The sequence below is a fragment of the Mesoplodon mirus genome (genome assembly GCF_964341445.2).
Source record: "Mesoplodon mirus genome assembly, chromosome: 5".
Taxonomy (NCBI): Eukaryota; Metazoa; Chordata; class Mammalia; order Artiodactyla; family Ziphiidae; genus Mesoplodon; species Mesoplodon mirus.
Genome location: NC_138980.1, coordinates 86,220,610 through 86,240,693, shown reverse-complemented (window position 1 = coordinate 86,240,693; position 20,084 = coordinate 86,220,610). Strand labels below are relative to the sequence as shown.

Below are 20,084 nucleotides of genomic sequence, written 5' to 3'. Positions count from 1 at the left end.
CTATGTGTTAAGAAAGCTTGAGGCCAAAAAAAAAAAAGAGTATTATTTATTGGCCATGCTATTTAGTTAAACCCTCACCACAGCTTTATTATATCACATTATCAATGTTTTCACAGTAAGAACACAAGAAGCTGAGAAAGACATGTTAGTTGTATAATAACTAGTAAGTGACAACCTGTCCCCATCTCCCCAAATAACTTAAATATGCAAAAAAACAAATCTCCTCCCTCCATGTCCAGGCACGCTTTTTACTTCCCTCCTACAGCTGAGTTCTGAGATTAAGGCCTTCTGAGGTTGCTGAGCTTTTGTGTTTGTCCTGAGGCCTCACTTTACACTCAAAGTGGGAATTTTAGGAATATGGAGTTTTCAGCCCATTTTTCATAGAAATTCTTATACACATTTGTGCCTCCTTTGTAACTCACAGAATGGAGTAGAAGCTGCTCTCTTTTGTAGTAGGAATAAGTTTTCTTTGTACTCAAGAAAATTCGGTGTGTCCTGCTATTTATGTATGCAAGTCGAACTGTTAGATTAGAAAATCAGTGAATACAAAAAGTGGTTTCCGTATTCAGACTTCATATAGTACTCCTTGTAATTACATGTTAATCTAAAGTTATTCAGTTTAGGAAGCTATTAGTTTTTTTAATTTTTGTCTAAAAATTAATCATACATAAATATATTGGTTTCTTGTATTTGATGCTTTATAAATTTAAGAACTTTCTGTATGAGCAAGGTTCAAGCGAGCTATAATGAGACATACTGCTTTTTTTCATTGAAGTATACTTGATTTACAGCATTATATTAGTTACAGGTATACAGCATGGTGATTCACTATTTTTGCAGATTATACTTCATTATTGGTTATTACAAGATAATTGTTATAATTCCCTATGCTATACAGTATATCCTTGTTGCTTATCTATTTTATATATATTAGTTTTTATCTATTAATTCCATATTCCTAATATGTCACTCACCCATCTTCCCCTCTTTGGTAACCACAAGTTTGTTTTCTATATCTGTGAGTCTGTTTCTGTTTTGTATATACAGTCATTTGTCTTTGTTTTTAGATTCCACATGTAAGTTATATCATATAGTATTTGTCTTTTTCTGTCTGATTTATTTCACTTAGCATAATATTCTCTAGGTCCATCTACATTGCTGCAAATGGCAGTATTTCATTCTTTTTTATGGCTGAGTAGTATTTTATTTGTGTGTGTGTGTGTGTGTCACATCTTCTTAATCCAGTCATCTGTTGATGGGCACTTGGGTTGCTTCCATGTCTTGGCTATTGTAAATAGTGCTGCTGTGAACATTTGGATGCATGTATCTTTTTAAATTAGTATTTTCATTTTTTCCAGATATGTACCCAGGAGTAAAATTGCTGGATCATATGGTAGTTCTATTTTTAGTTTTTTGAGGAACCTCCATACTGTTTTCCACAGTGGTTGCACCAATTTACATTTCCACCAGCAGTGTACAAGGGTTCCATTTTCTCTACACTGTCTCCAGCATTTATTGTTTGTAGATTTTTTGATGATGGCCATTCTGACTGGTGTGAGGTGATAACTCATTGTTGTTTTTATTTGCATTTCTCTAATAATGAGTGATGTTGAGAATCTTTTCATGTGCCTGTTAGACATCTGTATGTCTTCCTTGGGAAATTGTCTATTCAGATCTTCTGCCCATTTTTTTATTGAGTTTTTTTTTTTATATTGAGTTGTATGAACTGTATATATATTTTAAGTTTTAACCCCTTGTCAGTCATCATTTGCAAATATTTTCTCCCATTCAGTAGGCTGTCTTTTCGTTTTGTTGATGATTTCCTTTGCTGTGCAAAAGCTTTATGTTTAATTAGGTCCCATTTGTTTATTTCTGCTTTTATTTCTTTTGCCTTAGACTGATCTAAGAAAATATTGCTACAATTTATATCAAAGAGTGTATTGCCTGTGTTCTCTTCTAGGAGGTTTATGGTTTTCCATTCTTACATTTAGGTCTTTAAACCATTTTGAGTTTATTTTTGTATATGGTGAACAGGAATGTTCTAATCTCATTATTTTATATGTGGCTGTCCAGTTTTTCCACCACCACTTGTTGAAGAGACTGTCTTTTCTCCATTGTATATTCTTGCCATCTTTGTCACAGATTAATTGACCATAAATGCTTGGGTTTATTTCTGGGGTCTCTGTTCTGTTCCATTGATCTATGTGTCTGTTCTTGTGGCAGTACCACACTGTTTTGATTACTGTAGCTATGTAGTATAGTCTGAAGTCAGGGAGTGTGATTCTTCCAGCTCTATTCTTTTTTCTCAACATTGCTTGGCAATTCAGGGTCTTTTGTGATTCCATGTGAGTTTTAGGATTATTTTGTTCTAATTCTGTGAAAAATGCCATGGGTATTTTGATGGCGATTGCATTAAATCTGTAGATTGCTTTGAGTAGTGTGGCCAATTTAACAATATTAATCTTCCAGTCCTAGAGCACAAGATATTTTTCCATTTCTTTGTATTATCTTCAGTTTCTTTGATCAGTGTTTTTTATATTTCAGAGTATAGGTCTTTCACCTCCTTGGTTAAGTTTATTCCTAGGTATTTATTCTTGTTGATGTGATCTTAAACAGGTTGTGTTTTACTTTCTTTTTGTCATATTCCATTATTAGTGTATAAAAATGCAGATTTTTTAATATTGATCGTGTATCCTGCCCCCTTGCTAAATTCATTTATTAGTTCTAAATTTGGGGGGTGAAGACTTTAGGGTTTTCTATCTAAAGTATCATGTAATCTGAAAATAGTGACAGTTTTACTTCTTTCCTTCCAATTTGCTTTTTTTTAATTAAAAAAAATTTATTTATTTACTTTGGCTTCACCGGGTCTTAGTTGCAGCATGCAGGATCTTTAGTTGCAGCATGTGGACTTCTTAGTTGCAGCATGCAGACACTTAGTTGTGGCACGCGGACTCTTAGTTGTGGCATGCGGACTCTTAAGTTGCGGCATGCATGCAATATCTAGTTCCCTGACCAGAGATCAAATGCAGGCCCCCTGCATTGGGAACATGGAGTCTTACCCACTGGACTGGAAAGCCTTACCCACTGGAAGGAAAGTCCCCTTCTCTTCCTATTTGGATACCCTTTATTTCTTTTTCTTGTCTGATTGCTGTGGCTAGGACTTCCAGTACCATGTTAAATAAAGTGGAGAGAGTGGACATCCTTGTCTTGTTTCTGATTTAGTGGGCAGGCTTTCAGCTTTTCACTGTTGTATGATGTTGGCTGTGAATTTGTCTTAAATGGCCTTTATTATGTTGAGGAATGTTCTCTCTATACACACTTGGATGGAAGTTTTTATCATGAATGGACATCTCAGTAGACAGTTTTTCTGCATCTTTTGAGATGATCATGTGATTTTTATCTTTCCTTTTGTTAATGTGATGTATTACATTTATTGAGTTGCAAATGTTGAACTATCCTTGTGACCCCAGAATAAATCCAACTTGATCATGGTGTATGATGCTTTTTATGTATTGTTGGATTCGGTTTGCTAATATATTTTGTTGAGGATTTTTGTATCTGTAGTTATCAAAGATACTGGCCTGTAATTTTCTTTTTTTGTAGTGTCTTTGTCTGGTTTTGGTATCAGGGTAATGGTGGCCTTGTAGAATGAATTTGGGAGTGTTCCCTCCTCTTCAGTTTTTTTGGAATGGTTTAAGAAGGATAAGTGTTTGTTCTTCATATGTTTGGTAGAATTCCCCTGTCTGGTCCTGGACTTTTGTTTCCTGGCAGTTGGGTTTTTTGGTTTTTTTGTTTTTTTCCCTTACAGATTCATTTTCGTTTCTAGTGATCAGTGTGTTCAAACTTTCTGTTTCTTCTTGACTCGTTCTTGGCAGGCTGTATGTTTCTAGAAACTTGTCCATTTCTTCTAGGTTGTCCAATTTGTTGGCATATAACTGTTAATAGTATTATAATTCTTTGTATCTCTTTGGTATTGGTTGTTATTTTTCCTCTTTCATTTCTTATTTTGTTTATTTGGGTCTTCTCTTTTCTTGATGTGCTGGATAAAGGTTTGTCAATTTTGTTTTCTTTTCAAAAAATCAGCTCTTGCTTTCATTGATTGTTTTTGTTGTTTTTTTTTTAATCTCTATTTTATTTATTTCCTCTCTGATCTTAACTTTTTTCTTCCTTCTGCTGACTTTGGGCTTTGTTTGTTCTTTTTCTAATTCTTTTAGGTGGTAAGTGGTAGGTTGTGTTGTTTATTTGAGAAGGCCTGTATTGCTATGAACTTCTCTCTTAGAATTGCTTTTGCTGCATCCCATAGATTTTGGGTTGTTGTGTTTGCATTTACATTTGTCTCAAGGTCTTTTTTGATTTCCTCTTTGATTTTGTCATTGACCCATTGGTTTTTTAGTAGCATGTTGTTTAGTCTCCACGTGTTTGGGTTTTTTTTCTATTTTTTTTTTCTGGAGTTAATTTTTAGCTTCATACTATTGTGGTCAGAAAAAAATGCTTGATACAATTTCTATCCTCTTAAATTTGTTGAGGCTTTTTTTGTGACCTAGTATGTAATATATTCTGGAGAACATTCCATGTGTGCTTAAAAAGAATGTGCATTCTGCTGTTTTAGGGTATAATATTCTGTACATATCATTTAAATTCAGCTGGTCTATTGTGTCACTTAACACCACTGTTACCTTACTTTCTTTCTGGATGATCTGTTCATTGATGTTAGGGGGTGTTAAAATCCCCTACTATTACTGTATTATTGTCTGTTTCTCCCTTTATGTCTATTAGTATTTGCTTTATATATTTAGGTGCTCCTGTATTGGGTGCATATATGTTAACAAGTATAATCTTTCTGTATTGATACCTTTATCATTATATAATGTGAGACATTTATTTTTATTCTGTTGTTAACTTCTTATGTCATTCAATAAGTAATCTTTTTTTTTTTTTCAGAAACATATGTTTGTGGGACACTCTTGTAGCACCTGCCAATAGTTTAGTCCATGGTAAGTTTTGAAAGCATTTTATAAATCACAAATTCATAAAGTAAAAGTGATTTTTAAATGGATTTTTTTTTAATGACACACTTAGTAGCCTGTGAGGTTTATTTTTGACCATGGTGGCAAAGTTTAAAAGCAGAAAAAATGCTATATATGTAATTAACTCTTCACTGTACTTTAATGAAGGACAGTGCAGCACAGATAATATAAAAATCATTTGTTTTTACTTTGAATCTGATAGCACAGGTCATCATTGCGAACGTCAGTTACAGTATTATATCCCCTCACACCACTCTTACTTAACTTTGTACTTGAAGTTCTAAATAAAGCAATAAGACAAGAAAAGGAAGTAAAAGTTATACATATTGGAAGGGAAGAAATAAAACTGTTTATGCACAGATTACATGATGGTGTAGAAAACCCCAAAGAATACAGAAAAAAAACTGCTGGAACTGATGTGCAAGCACAGCAATGTCACAGGATACCAGGTCATTATACTAAAATTAGTTGCTTTCCTTTATCAACAATTAACAATTGGAATTTGAAATTTAAAAAAATATTACCATTTAAAATAGCACCCAAAATAATGAAATACTGAAGCATAAATCTAAATATGTATAGCATCTGTTGTGAAAAGCTACAAAAAAAGTAAAAGAAAAAAAGATCTAAATAAATGGAGAGATAGGCCATCATGTTCACAGATTGTAAAACTTGATATTGTTAGGATGTTACTTCCTCACAACTTTATAGATTCAGTGGAATTCTAATTAAACCCCCAGCAATCTGTTTTATATATATCAACAAACTGGTTCTAAAGTTTATGTAGAGAGGCAAGAAACCTAGAATAATGCATACTGAATAAAAACAAACTTGGAGAACTCACATTACCTGATTTCAGGACTCACTATAAAGCTACAGTAATCAAGCCATTGTGGTACTGGCTGAAGAATAGACACAGATTAGAGAGCCCAGAAATAGACCCACACATAAATAGTAGACTCATTGTTAATAATGGCACAAAGATAATTCAGTGGAGACAGATAGTCTTTCAACAAAAAGTGCTAATAACAATTGGGTGCTTATATGTGGAATAATGAACATAGGTACAAACCTTACCCCTTTCACAAAAATTTACTCAAAATGATTCATGTAAAACATGTAAAAACAAAACTGTAATACTTCTAGAAGGAAATATAGGAGAAAAGCTTGGTGACCTTGGGTTTGGTAATGAGATTTAGATACAACACCAAAAGCACAATCTATTAAAGAAATGATATATTCAAGATTTTTAAAAATTACCATTTTTCTCAGTACCTGAATAGCAAATAAGCATATAAAAGATGCTCAACATCAATAGTCATCAGGGAAATGCAAACTAAATTCACCATAATTTATCATACTACTCTGTATACTGAAATGGCAAAAATTAAAGATTCTAGACTACTAAGTGTTGGTGAGGATATGGAGAAACTGGAACCCTCATGATTTGCTGATAAGAGTATAAAACAGTACAACTCCTTTGGAAAACTGTTTAGCAATTTCTTAGTAAAGTTAAACATGCACGTAGCATGACCCAGTAATATATAGTTTTACATATATACCCAAGAAAAATGAAAACACATGTCCACAAATAGACTGGTATTAGGAATGTTCTTAGCAGCTTTATTTATAATAGCCAAAAACTGGAAACAACATAAATGTCCAACAGGATAACATGGTATATTTATGTAATAGAATACTATTCAGAATTAAAAAGCATGACCTACTGATACATGAGACAACATCTAAAATGTTATGTTAAAGAAAAGCAGGCACAAAAGAATATATACTATAAAATTCCATTTATGTGAAGTTCAAGAATTGGCAAAACCAATTGGATAGAAATCAGAATAGCGATTGCCTTTGAGGGAGAGGCATGAGGGAACTTTCTGGGATGATGTAAACGGCTGTGTTAAAAGCCGTATTTGGTACAGGGCTAATTTTGCCCCTCTATTGAGGCAGTACCCTTCTCAGTACTCTATACAATGCCTTGTGAATTATGAGGGTTTTTTCCCAGTATGGCTGGTGGAAATAGGAACCCAGATCAACTTGGGTTTCCCTTTCTTATGCCACGGCCAGAAAATACTCTATAGGCAATAAGCTGGGGGCAGTTATGTTGGTCACCCAGTTTGTTTCCCATTTTGCAAAGATCATTCTTCATTGCTTAGTGACCGGTGTCTCAAACCATTGTTTCCTGTATATCATTTGATATTTTAATTGTTTTAGGCAGGATGGCAAATCTAATCTATCATTCTACCTTGGCCAAAAGCCAGAAGTCTGTTTCTTATACTATTAAATAGTTTTTACTTTTTTTCCCAGCTTTTACTTGTCATGATAGCGGAGCCACTGTTTTAGCATATGCTCCAAAACATCAGCTACTAATATCAGGTGGCAGAAAAGGCTATACATGTGTTTTTGACCTTCGGCAACGACAGCAGAGGCAGCTTTTCCAGAGCCATGATTCTCCTGTTAAAGCCATTGCTATTGATCCAACTGAAGAGTACTTTGTTACAGGATCTGCTGAAGGCAACATAAAGGTAAATACAGTAATGCCACAATATCTATTACAATATGAAAAGAAATCTTTAGAAACCTTAGATCTTTAATCATATTGATGACACCAGTCTCTTTAAATAATAGAAATATTAATTCCTTTGTAGTCAACAAGGTTAATTGCTATTTAATAAGTCTTTTAATGAATGAAATAAAATATTTAACTTGAAAAATGCCTGTTTTTCAGTTGTCTTCAAATATGCTTAACTAATGCATGTGAAAGAACTGGATTTTCCATGGATATGAACATATTTCAGACATTAGAATTAGTCTTGACTCCATGTTCAGAGTTACTGAAATCAGTTTCAGGGGCTGTGAGATATACTGACATTTTCCCTTATCCCAAATTTCTCCCCATTTTGTCATTCATAGTATCAGCATCCAAACAACTCAGTGCCTGATTCAAGAATTCTGATGTACCTGGATAAGCTCTGCCTGTAACAGTCCTTCTCAAACTCCACTGTGTTTCAAACTTAGAAGTTTGAATGTTAAGCAGCTTGTTAAAAATGTTAAGCACCTTGTTAAAAATGCATCCCACTCCAGAAATACTGTTGCTAGGTCCTATCCCAAAAATACCCATTTGGTAAGTCCAAGGCTCAGGAATGTGCATTTTTGGAACACAGAAATAGTGGTTTTGATGGAAGGTTCTCTGGCTACACTCAGAAGGATCTGCAGGGATAAGACTAGTCCCTAAGTTACTCTAATGGTCAGCAACCCACTGGAGGAGTCTAGTTTCTTAGAATCCATTAATTTAAGTGGTACTGAGTACTTAGTACAGGTAAGTTGGACTCCTTTGTTAGAACTTCCATATTGTTTTCATAATTCTCAGCCAGAGAAATTGAAGAATTTCAAAAAGGTTTTTCTTAAATATATACACCAGCTTCCAAACAGAATTCTTTTTTTTTCCAGTTTGAAGCTATTTTCTTATTTGAACTGCCCTCAGTTTAGAATAAGTCGTACTATGTTTTAGATTATTTAGATTAGTTTGTACTTTCATTCTGAGGTTTATTATTTAATTAAGTTATAAGATTTCATAGTATACCAGGTAGTATTCAGGACTTACAATTTAACAATCATGTCTAGAGTAATATGAATTAATGAATTTCTTAGGGAAAAGAAAGAAATATTTTTTTAAAATGTGATGTCAAAACATCAGAAAGTTGTAATAATTTATGTTGCAGCTGGAATATAGTTTTGACTGGTCTGAAGGCCTCTAGGTGTTTGGTACTTTTCTCTTTCCAGTGGTTCTGATCCCTTGGTGGGTACTGTATATTATGGGGAAAGAATTACCCCACTATACAACTACACAACAGAAACTTCGCTGAGAGATAGGAAATCTTGATTGTAGTTCCTATAACATTACAAGTTTCTGTTGCATTGTACACTTAACCTCCTTGTACCTAAGTTTTCTCGTCTCCAACGAAGGGTTTAAAGTACCTCCTCTCTTACTGGATTGATTTTTGAAGAGTGTGATAATATCAAAGAGCTTTGGAAAATTGCAACACCATATACGGAATCAAAATGTTATGACTGTAAGCCTACACAGATTTTTCTCCATTTTTTGTTTTAGAAATTCCTTATTTGTACAGGAAGACAGACGTGAATCTTTTGTTTGGATTTTTAAGGTAATCGTCAACCCCAATTTTTATTTTGTTCTTATATATTTCAGATTTGGAGTCTCTCTACCTTTAGTCTTCTCCACACTTTTATCAATGAACATGCTCGGCAATCCATTTTCAGAAATATTGGAACCGGAGTGATGCAAATTGAGACAGGGCCTGCAAATCACATTTTTTCATGTGGAGCCGATGGAACAATGAAAATGAGAATACTGCCGGATCAGTTTAGCCCATTAAATGAAGTGTTGAAAAATGATGTGAAATTTATGCTGTAACATTTTAACAATAAGATGTATAATTTATTACCTATTCCATGAAGTGGCCAACACATATAATGTACAGTGATCAGTCTCTATGCCACAAATAAGTTAATGCTTTCTTGTTTTCATATTTATTTTATGGAGCTTTGCCCTTGATGCACTGATGCCTTAAAAATTAATAAGGTCATTCAAAATTAGACTACATTGCCTAAAGTAGAATGTATAAGTAATGCTGTAATAATACATATTTATAGTATAGTGAGTATATCGTAGTGTTAAAGGAGTTTTGTTTTCTTGTTGTTGATAAATTCTTCTGCAGATATCTCTGCATGAATTTGTTTCACAGTAAAAATACCCTATGTAAAGGCAGTTGCACATCCGTCATCACTTAATTCACCACACTCTCACTGCCTTTTTCAAACTTACACATCTCACACTCCTCTCTTAATTAATGATAGATTGATATTTGGGTAAGAATCAAAAAATAATGAACATCTCCATTAACACTGTCTTTGGGACTTCAGTGACAGATGAGCCAAATGCCTCGTTATGTAAAGTTTTCATCAGTTTCCCCTCTGGAGCCCAAGTTGTGTGTGTGTGGTCGTGTATATATATGTAATGTATCTTATACATCTTATTTGAACTTTGTGTGTGTGTGTGTATGTATATATATGTGTGTGTGTGTGTGTGTGTGTGTGTGTGTGTGTGTATATATATATATATGAAAACTACAAGTCTTTTCATTTGTTTTTGTGCCATAACAACTACTGCCACCAGAATAACAACTTTTTCTGCAACTGTTTTTTTCACCTTTTTTTTTTAATTTTTGAATTCCCATCCTAATTTTCAAATAAATTTCAGGAAAACTTCCAAGATTATTATTTTAAAGATTACATTGAGTCAGATAAGACTTAGCAGGCAATAATGATTCTGTGTTGGCATATATGAGATACTTAAGCTTATAAATGTGTCAAAGGATTTTTAGGCACCATACATTTTACTTAAATTTTATTTTCTTTCTTATTTTTTAGGTGCTTTTAGTCTCAAAGTTCTGAAAACCTTATAGCAGTGTTTTTAGAAACATGTGAAAACAGTCAAATTAAATAGATAGTATTTACAAATGTAAAAAACCTGCCAGATCTACCATTAAAAGATAATAAACTAAGCCTTATATTTTATTATTTTTTGCCAAAATATATTATTTTATTATAAAATATGACCAAAATATTAAAAATGCACAATGCTTTTAACTTAAATGTGCTAACCCTATTTCTGTCTGTTTTGTGCTATACCTTTTCTGATTCAGAATTATAGAAAACTTGATAATACTTGATTTTAACCAAGAAGACTGGAGGCAGATGGGACTAAGTGTTTAAGGGACAATTATATACTACTTAGCTTAAATATATTTTAATAGGAATATTAATAGAACATTTTTATGTAACAAAATATGGAAAGCTATTATCTTGGAAACTAAAGAGTCAAATGAAGCAAAGAAATGAAGGGCTGGTAAAATGAATTTTGTAATATCCTCAGGATACTTTTAAAAGTATATTGTTAAAAGATTTTGTAAATTGTATTCATAATTTTAAATGTGTTGAGCAAGTTGCAGTGAAGACACTGTTATTATGTAGAGAGTTTATGTGCACATAATAACCTGTACCTATAAATTATGCAATAACGATATGTGACTATTTTGCCATGGAGAAATCTGTGACAACATTGCAAACAATACTATTGTTTGATGTAGTAAATATTAAGTTATTCCTCAGTAATTTCTTCATGAATCAAGATTCAAAAGGCTTTAAACACTTTCAGTGAGATAGAAATGTATTACTATGCTTACTAGGAAAAAGACATGGATGAAGAATTAAGCGTTTTAATTGAGGGTTTATATGAATAATAAATTATGTAAGCCCATATGTATTTACATCCAGAGTCATAATATTTTAAATAAACAATCATGCAGTAACTATTTTTTTAGCATGCTATTGTTTTAAGTAGTATTTATGCCACTTTAGTTGACTTGAGTGTATGTGACATTTTAAATTGGAGAACTTCTGTATTTGGTTAATGTAGGAAGAATTGCATAATTTTCCCAGATACTCTATTCTTCCTTTTCTATAGTCTTTAACTTAATGAATAAGCATTATTCAAAAAAGGTGAGAATAAAAGTAGTTGGAATGTATGTTTAAGTATAAAATGATATACATATATGTAAAATTTCATCCACACTAATGAAGTGGATACATCAAAATACATTTTTTAAATTGTGTGCTTTCTGATAATGAGGCTTTGTAATGATGGAAGAATTCACAACATTGTGAGTCTCATTTTCTAAAATGTAGGATTTTTCTTATGTAGAATCATGGGACAGTCAATTCCATCCTCCTTTCTTGCTCTCTCTGTCTTGCCCCAATTCATTTCTTCTCTTTAAAAAAATTTTTAAAAACCATTGAGGAATTTCTCAAAATGGTCTCAACAAATTGGAACGAAATACAGAGATATACCTACTTAAAGAAAATCCTTATACAACCTTAGAGTGGTGATGATCTTTTTATAACAGTGTTGGAAACCCAGAGAGACATATTTACTAAACAAAGAGTTTAAATGTCATATTGCAAGAGACCACAGTCAAAAGAACAGGTAGACGAGAAGAAATATGTGTATAGGAATAGGAAAAATGTTAACGTCCCTAATACAAAGAGAATTTTTAAATGATAAGTAATGGAGAAATCACACAATTCACAGAACAGGACATGGAAAAGTCAGCAAGCACAAAGTATGTTCATCCTCACTAATAGTTAAAGGAATGCTTTAAAAAAAATGTGTTACCACTGTTCACCATCAAATTAATATAAAGTCAAAACAGTGACATCAGTTTGGTGAAGATGCAAGGAAGTGGGCACAGTGAAACATTGCTGGCAGAACAAAACTACAAAGTTTACTACAAAGTTATCTAGATACATACTAAAATTGAAAAACTTACTTTCACTGAGCAATCTTTTGAGAGATTATCCTTTAAGATAAAAACACTTATGCATAAAAATATATGTATATGGATGTTTATTGAGACATCTGGTGGAGCAAGAAAACTGGAAATCTAAATGTTAATTAGTGGGTAAATTGTGGCATAAATTTTGGTACATCCATACAATGGAATATTCTCAATGGTAAAAGAATGTTAGATTTGTATCTGTTCATCTGAAAAGAGGTTGGTGAGATAAAATTTCGAAGTAAAAGGTGTTATATCCCTTATTGTTTCAGGTTTTTTCAATCTTTAGTTTTAGTATATATGTAGGAACATAGAAATATGTATGGAAGAATACATACAAAGCAAAACTTTAACATGGGAGAAGGGAAGAAGGAGGTAATACTTTTCTAAACTCCTTGAAACCCCACTTGGTAACATGATACCAGAAATGGTTGTGTATGTGTCGGTGAAGAAAAGTTGTATTTTCATACCAAAAAGGACAACGACTTTGGCAACTGCTCTGTTGAGTGAAGTGGTCTTGTGTCAGGAATATTCCTCTTTGAATTGTTGATGCTTAATTATTTTTGATGCTTAATATTACTTAAGTAGAAAGGTTAAGATGTTACCCTTCAGGGTACTTGGAAAAAGTTGAACATAGATCAGTTAAATGTACTTGTCAGCCTTAGAAATGTGTATGGCTTTTGCTACTGTTATTTTCAAAGCTAAATCTGTTTTGAGTTTTTTATGACTTCTTCCCCTTCTGCTTACTTGGTTGTCTCCTGTATGTCTGTGGCCTATAAGTCAGGGAGTTTACACAGAGTTGCAGTGTGACATTATTTCACAAGTCTCCTTGGAACAAGAAAAATTTCTTAATGTTCTCCCACTGCAAATACAGATAGGTGATAGAAACAATTTGGTGGTACAACCCATTTCTTTCCACAGTGAAAATGCCTTACTCCTGTATGCCCTTTGTAACAGAATCTAAGCAGTGCAGTGTATCAGCTCAGGATATGTGTTTTAAAAGTTTTAAAATCTATTCCTCCCACATGCAAAACACTCCTCCCAAAAAACTCCAATGTTTTCATCCTATTACTGCATCAGGGTTAGGCTTTTGAACCCCAGGGTCCTGATGTCTAAATCAGGTTCAGGTGTATATGTGGCTCCTTAAATGAGGTTCCTTAAGTACAGTACTCAGTTTAAAGATCCATGAACTAATGAGGCAAGTTTTGTGCCTCCCACATGTGAAAGGTAACAGTGGTGAGACAGAGAGGGGATAGGTATCTCCCATTCTAAAAGGAAAAGTAAGTGACATGGTAGGTCCTTGTCCAGAGGGATTCTGGAATTTAGCTGGGTACATGTCACCAGTTTCTTGAGTACTCCTGTTCCCTGCAAGTAATTCTCTACAGCTCTTGGCTCCACCTTCTGGGCTGCTTTTTTCTACCCTTAAGTTATTCTTTTTCCATAAAAGTGGCCCAGTGTTTTTAAGGGAAGTTTTCTCAGCCTGTTTTCCTGGATAGAGAAGTTAGAGCATTCAAAGACCTCTTTACATTTTGTACTGTCCTGTCCCCTATGGTTCAGTCTAGTAAAATTGCTTTTTAAAACGTTGTGGGTTTCTAAAAAAAAAAAAAAAAAAAGTGGGTTTCTTGTATATTAAATTATAATCCACTCATTAGACAAAAGCCACACCCGTCTTTTATTTCTCTACCTTGGGCCCCCTGTGAGGTTGCTGTGGTATATACCACCTTAAGATTCTTAGAAATCTTAGAGTGTCTCACAAAAACGGTATACATGGTGCACCCAAAAATCTTTCTGAGATCTTAACAAAAGGACTTAACAACCATAACCTTGGCTGTGTCTTTATTCTGAGACCGTTTGCAATCCACCACAATATTGAATACATTTTTTAAAAATTCATGTGGCCATTTTTATGTAGAGGGAGACAGATGAACAGACCCATGTACACAGAGGGGAAGCACAGGTACATGGAAATAACTAGCACACCAACTCTTTACTCTGAAGGTTGATAATGAGGGAAAAAAGTGAGGCTATTGAAAGAGGACAGTGTGAAAGTCAGAACCCACTAGGGGAGGGTGCTGTGCTTCGAATATTCCAGGACTAAGGTGGGAGACTTTTTTGTTTAAAATCAAATAATGCCTTGCCAATGTGGGCTAGCATTTCATGGGTGTAAGCATAGAAGAGAACTCTTGATAGAGCCAGGAATTTAGACCCATATGTATAGAAAAAGCCTTTCAGAGTAGAATTATGCAGCTAAGGACAAAAAAATAGACTGTAGTATTGGGGATAGGCTCAAGTAAGATTTGAGATGGTCAAAAAGGAGAAAACAGTTCAGGTGAGGAAGATCCCACATAGATGAAGAATCCAGTGGTGCAATCACAGAAAAATAAGGGTTCTGGGTAGGGGCATCACTATATTTTCTATAGAGGAATGGTTTAAGGGGTGAAAACCTGGAAATATGCAGAGAACTTGGTTTCATGTAGAGGGTGGCTGATGGAATTGGCTAAGACTGTGGATGAAGTTACCTTTAATGCAGGCAACAGTTCTAGCAAACTTTCTTAGGAAGAGATGTATTTTAGTAACATCATAGGTAAGTAATTCTGAATAAAAAAGTGAAAAATGCTCTATGATGAAGGTATAATCACTAGTGGTGTATAATAGTTAGGAGTAGGGGTTGAGGTATATGGAAGTAATAGGAAAAGATCACTGACCCCCAAATCTTGATTTTTGTTCTATCCCCGAGATTCTAGTTTGCATGACATTGAACAATTCTCCTACCCTACCCAGTATGCACCTTGACTTCTGTTAGGAAAAATGTACTCTTTACCATACCCATATTGTTACTCTATTAAGAACAAGATTACATGTTATGATAAATCTCTGAAAAGAAATGGGACTGGGAATAGAGTTGAAGCAGTAGACAATCAGATAGTGACCTTAGAGAATGGTGAAGTTATAGCCATGTTTTGAATCAGGCATGTTCATTGATATAGTCCCATGAAAATGTAGTTAAAGCACAAAGGCCACATAGATATTTCTGTGGGCTGTGTTTAAGGTGCACATCCTTGCTTCAGTGATTTTAGCACCAGAAAATGTTAGACCGTATCTATCTTCTCTCTCCATGATGCCTGGAGTGCCCTTCTGCTGGGCAAGCTTGAGTTCATCCTTTTCGACTTGGTTGGATGGAACCTCCTTTGTGAAATCCTCTCCATTCCCCCAAGGAGTGTGAGTCACTTCCTTTCTTCTCCCAGAGTATTTATGCATAGATTTTTATTGTATGTTTCACAGTGCCATGTAGTTACTTCCTTACTCTCAAGAAGGGGGCTGACACTGAGTAAGCAGAGAAGAGGCTTGAAGCAAAAGAAGAGTACAAGAGGAAGCTGGGTGAGAAGATTTTTTTGACTTTAAGCTGTCTGATGTTAGTTCCTATACCTTCGACTGGGCAGAAGTAAAAATAGAAGGTATGCACAGAGGTATTTTTGGCATGCAGCTCTCCTTACAGCTCTCTCCACTTCATGTGATTTATAGGGTTTGGGGGTTTTTTGGGGGGTGGGGTTTGGTCTGAAAGGATTCAATTAATCCAGAGACAGCTGCAATTATTTTAAAATATAATTAGCCATTGAATAATGGATTAGTTATTAGGAGCTTCCTAGATTCTATATGTTTTTTACAACTCTGAACTGGAAGTACGCAAGTGCTAGTTTGAAAATGAAATGATCCAAGTATCTTTTGGCCCAAGTAAGATAAGAAAGGTAATTATCTTATTAATTTCTAAATATTATCACTCTGTGTAGTAAGGTGGAATCCAATATCTTTATTAGAGAGAAGACTGGTTGTTCTTTGATGACAATGATGCAAGTTGCCTGGGATTGTAGAGGCCCCTTACCAGGCCTCCTAAAGTAAGCGCTGAGGCAGTGCCCACTCTGAATCGTTTCAGCTCCTGTAGTCACTCAGGTCTAGATGGCCCTAGTAAAGAGGGTTGCGGTGAGAGAAGGTGGTAGGATTCATGGAGATTTTTAAATTTTATCATTTTAACATTTTAGCATTTTTAAATATCTTATGGGGGAAGCATAGAAATTGAGAGGTCCAAGATAGAAAAGAAGGGATATTCAACAGAATGTGGCCCCTGTAGATAGAAGGGAGGGCTCCTTGGGGACCCAGAGAACTGGTGGATGGGTTTGCTCTGATCCACTGGGATGAGAGAAAGGAAGTCAATGTGACTGCTGATATAGATGGCATTTTTGTTAGCTGGGATAGGAAGTAGAGAACATTCTCTATTGATGATCTATATATTTCCTTTGGGGCTTCCCTGGTGGCGCAGTGGTTAAGAATCCGCCTGCCAATGCAGGGGACATGGGTTCCAGCGCTGGTCCGGGAAGATCCCACATGCCGCGGAGCAACTAAGCCCGTGTGCCACAACTACTGAAGCCCACGTGCCACAACTACTGAAGCCCGTGCACCTAGAGTCCGTGCTCCGCAACAAGAGAAGCCACCGCAATGAGAAGCACACGCACCACAACAAAGAGTAGCCCCCGGGCACCGCAACTGGAGAAAGCCTGCGCACAGCAATGAAGACCCAACACAGCCATAAATAAATAAATTAATTAAAAAAATTTTTAAGTTCGTTCTATATTTTATTTGAAATAGGAGGTGAGATTATATATCAAGAGCAGGAGGGGTTAGGGGCGCAAAAGGTGTCTTGAGGAAAGGGATAAAGATGGAACACACTTCTCCTTTCCATCCATGATGCAGGAGAAAATCCTCATGAATCTGCAGAGCATCAGGTTTTACACTTTTTGGTTCTTCTTAAGTAGAGCTTATGAATCATGTGGGTGGCTAAAAATATTTGCCAGGTAGTAGAAGGAAAAGACAATGTAGTAAAGCAATAGGAGGCACTAGCAGTGAGTGACTGAGGTATTGGCTCTTGGGGTTAGGCTGTCTAGGAAAGGAAGCCAACTGGGAGAAATGCAAGTCTGCATGAGGTAAAAAAAAGAGTGTGAGGACCAAGGATGAGAGGCTGCAGTAGGGGTGTAGAATGATGGAGATAAAGATGAAAGAATCTTTTTCTATAAAGGTAGAAGTATCTCCGGGGATTGCTGCTCCAGGGTGCAGCTTGAGACAAGGGAGACTGAAATGAAGAAATGGTGAGAGTTACTGGGGTTGAGGTTACAGACACCATGACATCCTGGCTGACTCTCCCGGCAATCACACAGATGGGGCTCCTATCTCACACAGTAGAAGAAGCCATGTTTCATTAAGGCTTTGTGCTTTGTCCAAAGTATCCAGCTTACACAGAGCAGATCCATTATTAGAACTCTCAGTTCGTGGTGACAAATATCACTGCCCATGGGCTTTCAGGGATTGTTTCTAATGATTTTGAGGAGTAGGGGAGGCCTGGGAGTGTACAAACCTCTTTAATCCTAAAAGGACCTGCCTTTATTACTCCCTGCACTGTGTGGCACTACCAAAGACTGAGCCTGGCAATCCAGAAACCCTATAAATCGACCTAGATTACTCTCTTTCCCTTAACCCTCACATCCCATTAGTCTCCAGGGCCTGTGTTAAGTCTTGAATCCATCTTCTTTCCATCCACTTAGTTTAAGCATTCAGCATCTGTAATTATTACCTATTACTGCCACAACAAATTAACAGCAATTTAGGGGTTTAAAACAACATACATTTATTATTTTACAGTTCTACAGGTCAGAAGTCCAGTATGGGTCTCACCAGGATAAACTCAAAGTGTCAGTATGGCTGGGTTCCTTTCTGGAGGCTCCAAGGGAGGATCCATTTCCTTATGGTGGTAGAACTGAGATTCCCATTTTGTTGTTGTTTTTGTTGTTGACTGAGGTCCATTCCCAGCTTCTAGAGACCACCCACCCTCCTTGGCTCCTGACCCAGGTCAAGCCCTTCTCATACTTTGAATCTCTTTGACTCATTCTTCCACTTTAGGGGAAGCATATGATTAGATTAGATCCACCCAAATAATCCAGGATAATCTCCCCATCTCATTATCTTTAACCTTAATCACACCTGCCAAGTCCCTTTTGCCATGTAAGGTAACATATTCACAAGTTCTGGGGATTCTGGTGTGGACATCTTTCCTGGAGTTCTTATTCTGCCTACCACTGTATCCCAACCTGACTTATTTCAATAACTCCATAAGCCAAGTTTCCTGGCTCTGATTCTCTATGATGTTTTCAGATTAACCTTTCTAGAACATTTGACATGTCTCCCATGCTTAAAATCCTTCTGACTTTCTCCGAACCAAGGGTCAAAATAATGTTCTTCAACATAGGGGTAAGACAGGAATAAAGACACAGACCTACTAGAGAATGGACTTGAGGATATGGGGAGGGAGAAGGGTAAGCTGTGACAAAGCGAAAGAGCGGCATGGACATATATACACTACCAAACGTAAGGTAGATAGCTAGTGGGAAGCAGCCGCATAGCACAGGGAGATCAGCTCGGTGCTTTGTGACCACCTGGAGGGGTGGGATAGGGAGGGTGGGAGGGAGACGCAAAAGGGAGGGGATATGGGAACATATGTATATGTATAACTGATTAAATTTGTTATAAGCAGAAAAAAGAATTAATGTTCTTCAGCTCCTATTGGAAGAAAGCGCTTAGATTTGGTCCTTTTCTATTGTTTTAGCTTCATTCCAATCTCCACTTCTTCCCTAACCCTCCAGAATGCTTGAAAAATGTTTACTGTGCCCTTTCTCCACCTATAGGTGCTGTGAGGCTCCCATTTCTTCTTCCAAATTGAGCTTAGACATCACCTCCTTCAGAAAAATCTTCCTAACACTTCCCTCCCCATAGCTATAACCACAGGACAGTGTCTTAAACATCTCTGTTTAAGAGATGTTTACGTCTTCTGTATACATCTTCTGTATATTCCTATTTTGGGCATTAAACCCAAATGTGTTGTGATTTTAGTCTACTTCACCTAACAAGTGTTTACTTTCCTGTGTCCCAACCATGCTCTGCCTAAATGTGTAACTTTGGGTAGGGTATTTTACTTCACTATGCCTCCCTTTCCCTTTGTAAAACTTAAGGTGCTACAGGATCTACATTTATAAGTTGTTGTGAGGATTATAAGTGACCTGCATTTATTAAGTTTTGCTAGTATTATTCATATTCCCAGCCCTCTGCACAGAACTACCATATAATAGGTGCTTAATGGAGGACGGATTCATCACACTCCTACGAAGGTCCAGCACCTTCGCCCTTGAGAATGGCTACCCCGGGTCAGGGCTCTTCACCAGAAGGAAGGCCCAGATTCGGTCCCATTCCAATGAATAGCCACCCTTCGGCTCCGTGGGCAGGGGCAGTCACTGAAGTCCACGGGGGTGCCTCAGACCAGACTGGCTTCCCGGGAGCCAATGAGCCTTTTAACTTTGAGAGGGAGCCCTGCACCCCCCGCGAATAGAAACTAGGAATCGCTAGCGCGTCAGGTATCGCCAGGTAGACTTGAGGCCAGTAGAGGCTGAAACACACACACACACACACACAAAGTTAAGAGCAGGCGGGATTTAGGGGCTTATATGGAAAATGAGGAGGAGGATGATAACGGCAACAGATAATAGATGATAAAATTCATGCGTACTTGTTAGGTGACAGGCATGAGCTCACT

The 20,084-nt window shown here is 36.1% G+C and overlaps 1 protein-coding gene across 5 annotated transcripts in view; it reads left to right on the top strand.

The window, feature by feature from the left end:
• DMXL1 (Dmx like 1) overlaps positions 1 to 12,696 on the top strand; it is a 136,628-nt gene extending 123,932 nt beyond the window's left edge. For all 5 annotated transcript variants that reach the window (XM_082621188.1, XM_082621187.1, XM_082621186.1 and 2 more), the window contains 3 exons: positions 4,942 to 4,994; positions 7,347 to 7,564; positions 9,250 to 12,696. In XM_082621188.1, the coding sequence (XP_082477314.1) occupies positions 4,942 to 4,994; positions 7,347 to 7,564; positions 9,250 to 9,474 (496 nt within the window). In that variant the 3' untranslated portion in view covers positions 9,475 to 12,696. The remainder of the gene's footprint in view (positions 1 to 4,941; positions 4,995 to 7,346; positions 7,565 to 9,249) is intronic.
• The last annotated feature ends 7,388 nt before the right edge of the window (positions 12,697 to 20,084 follow it).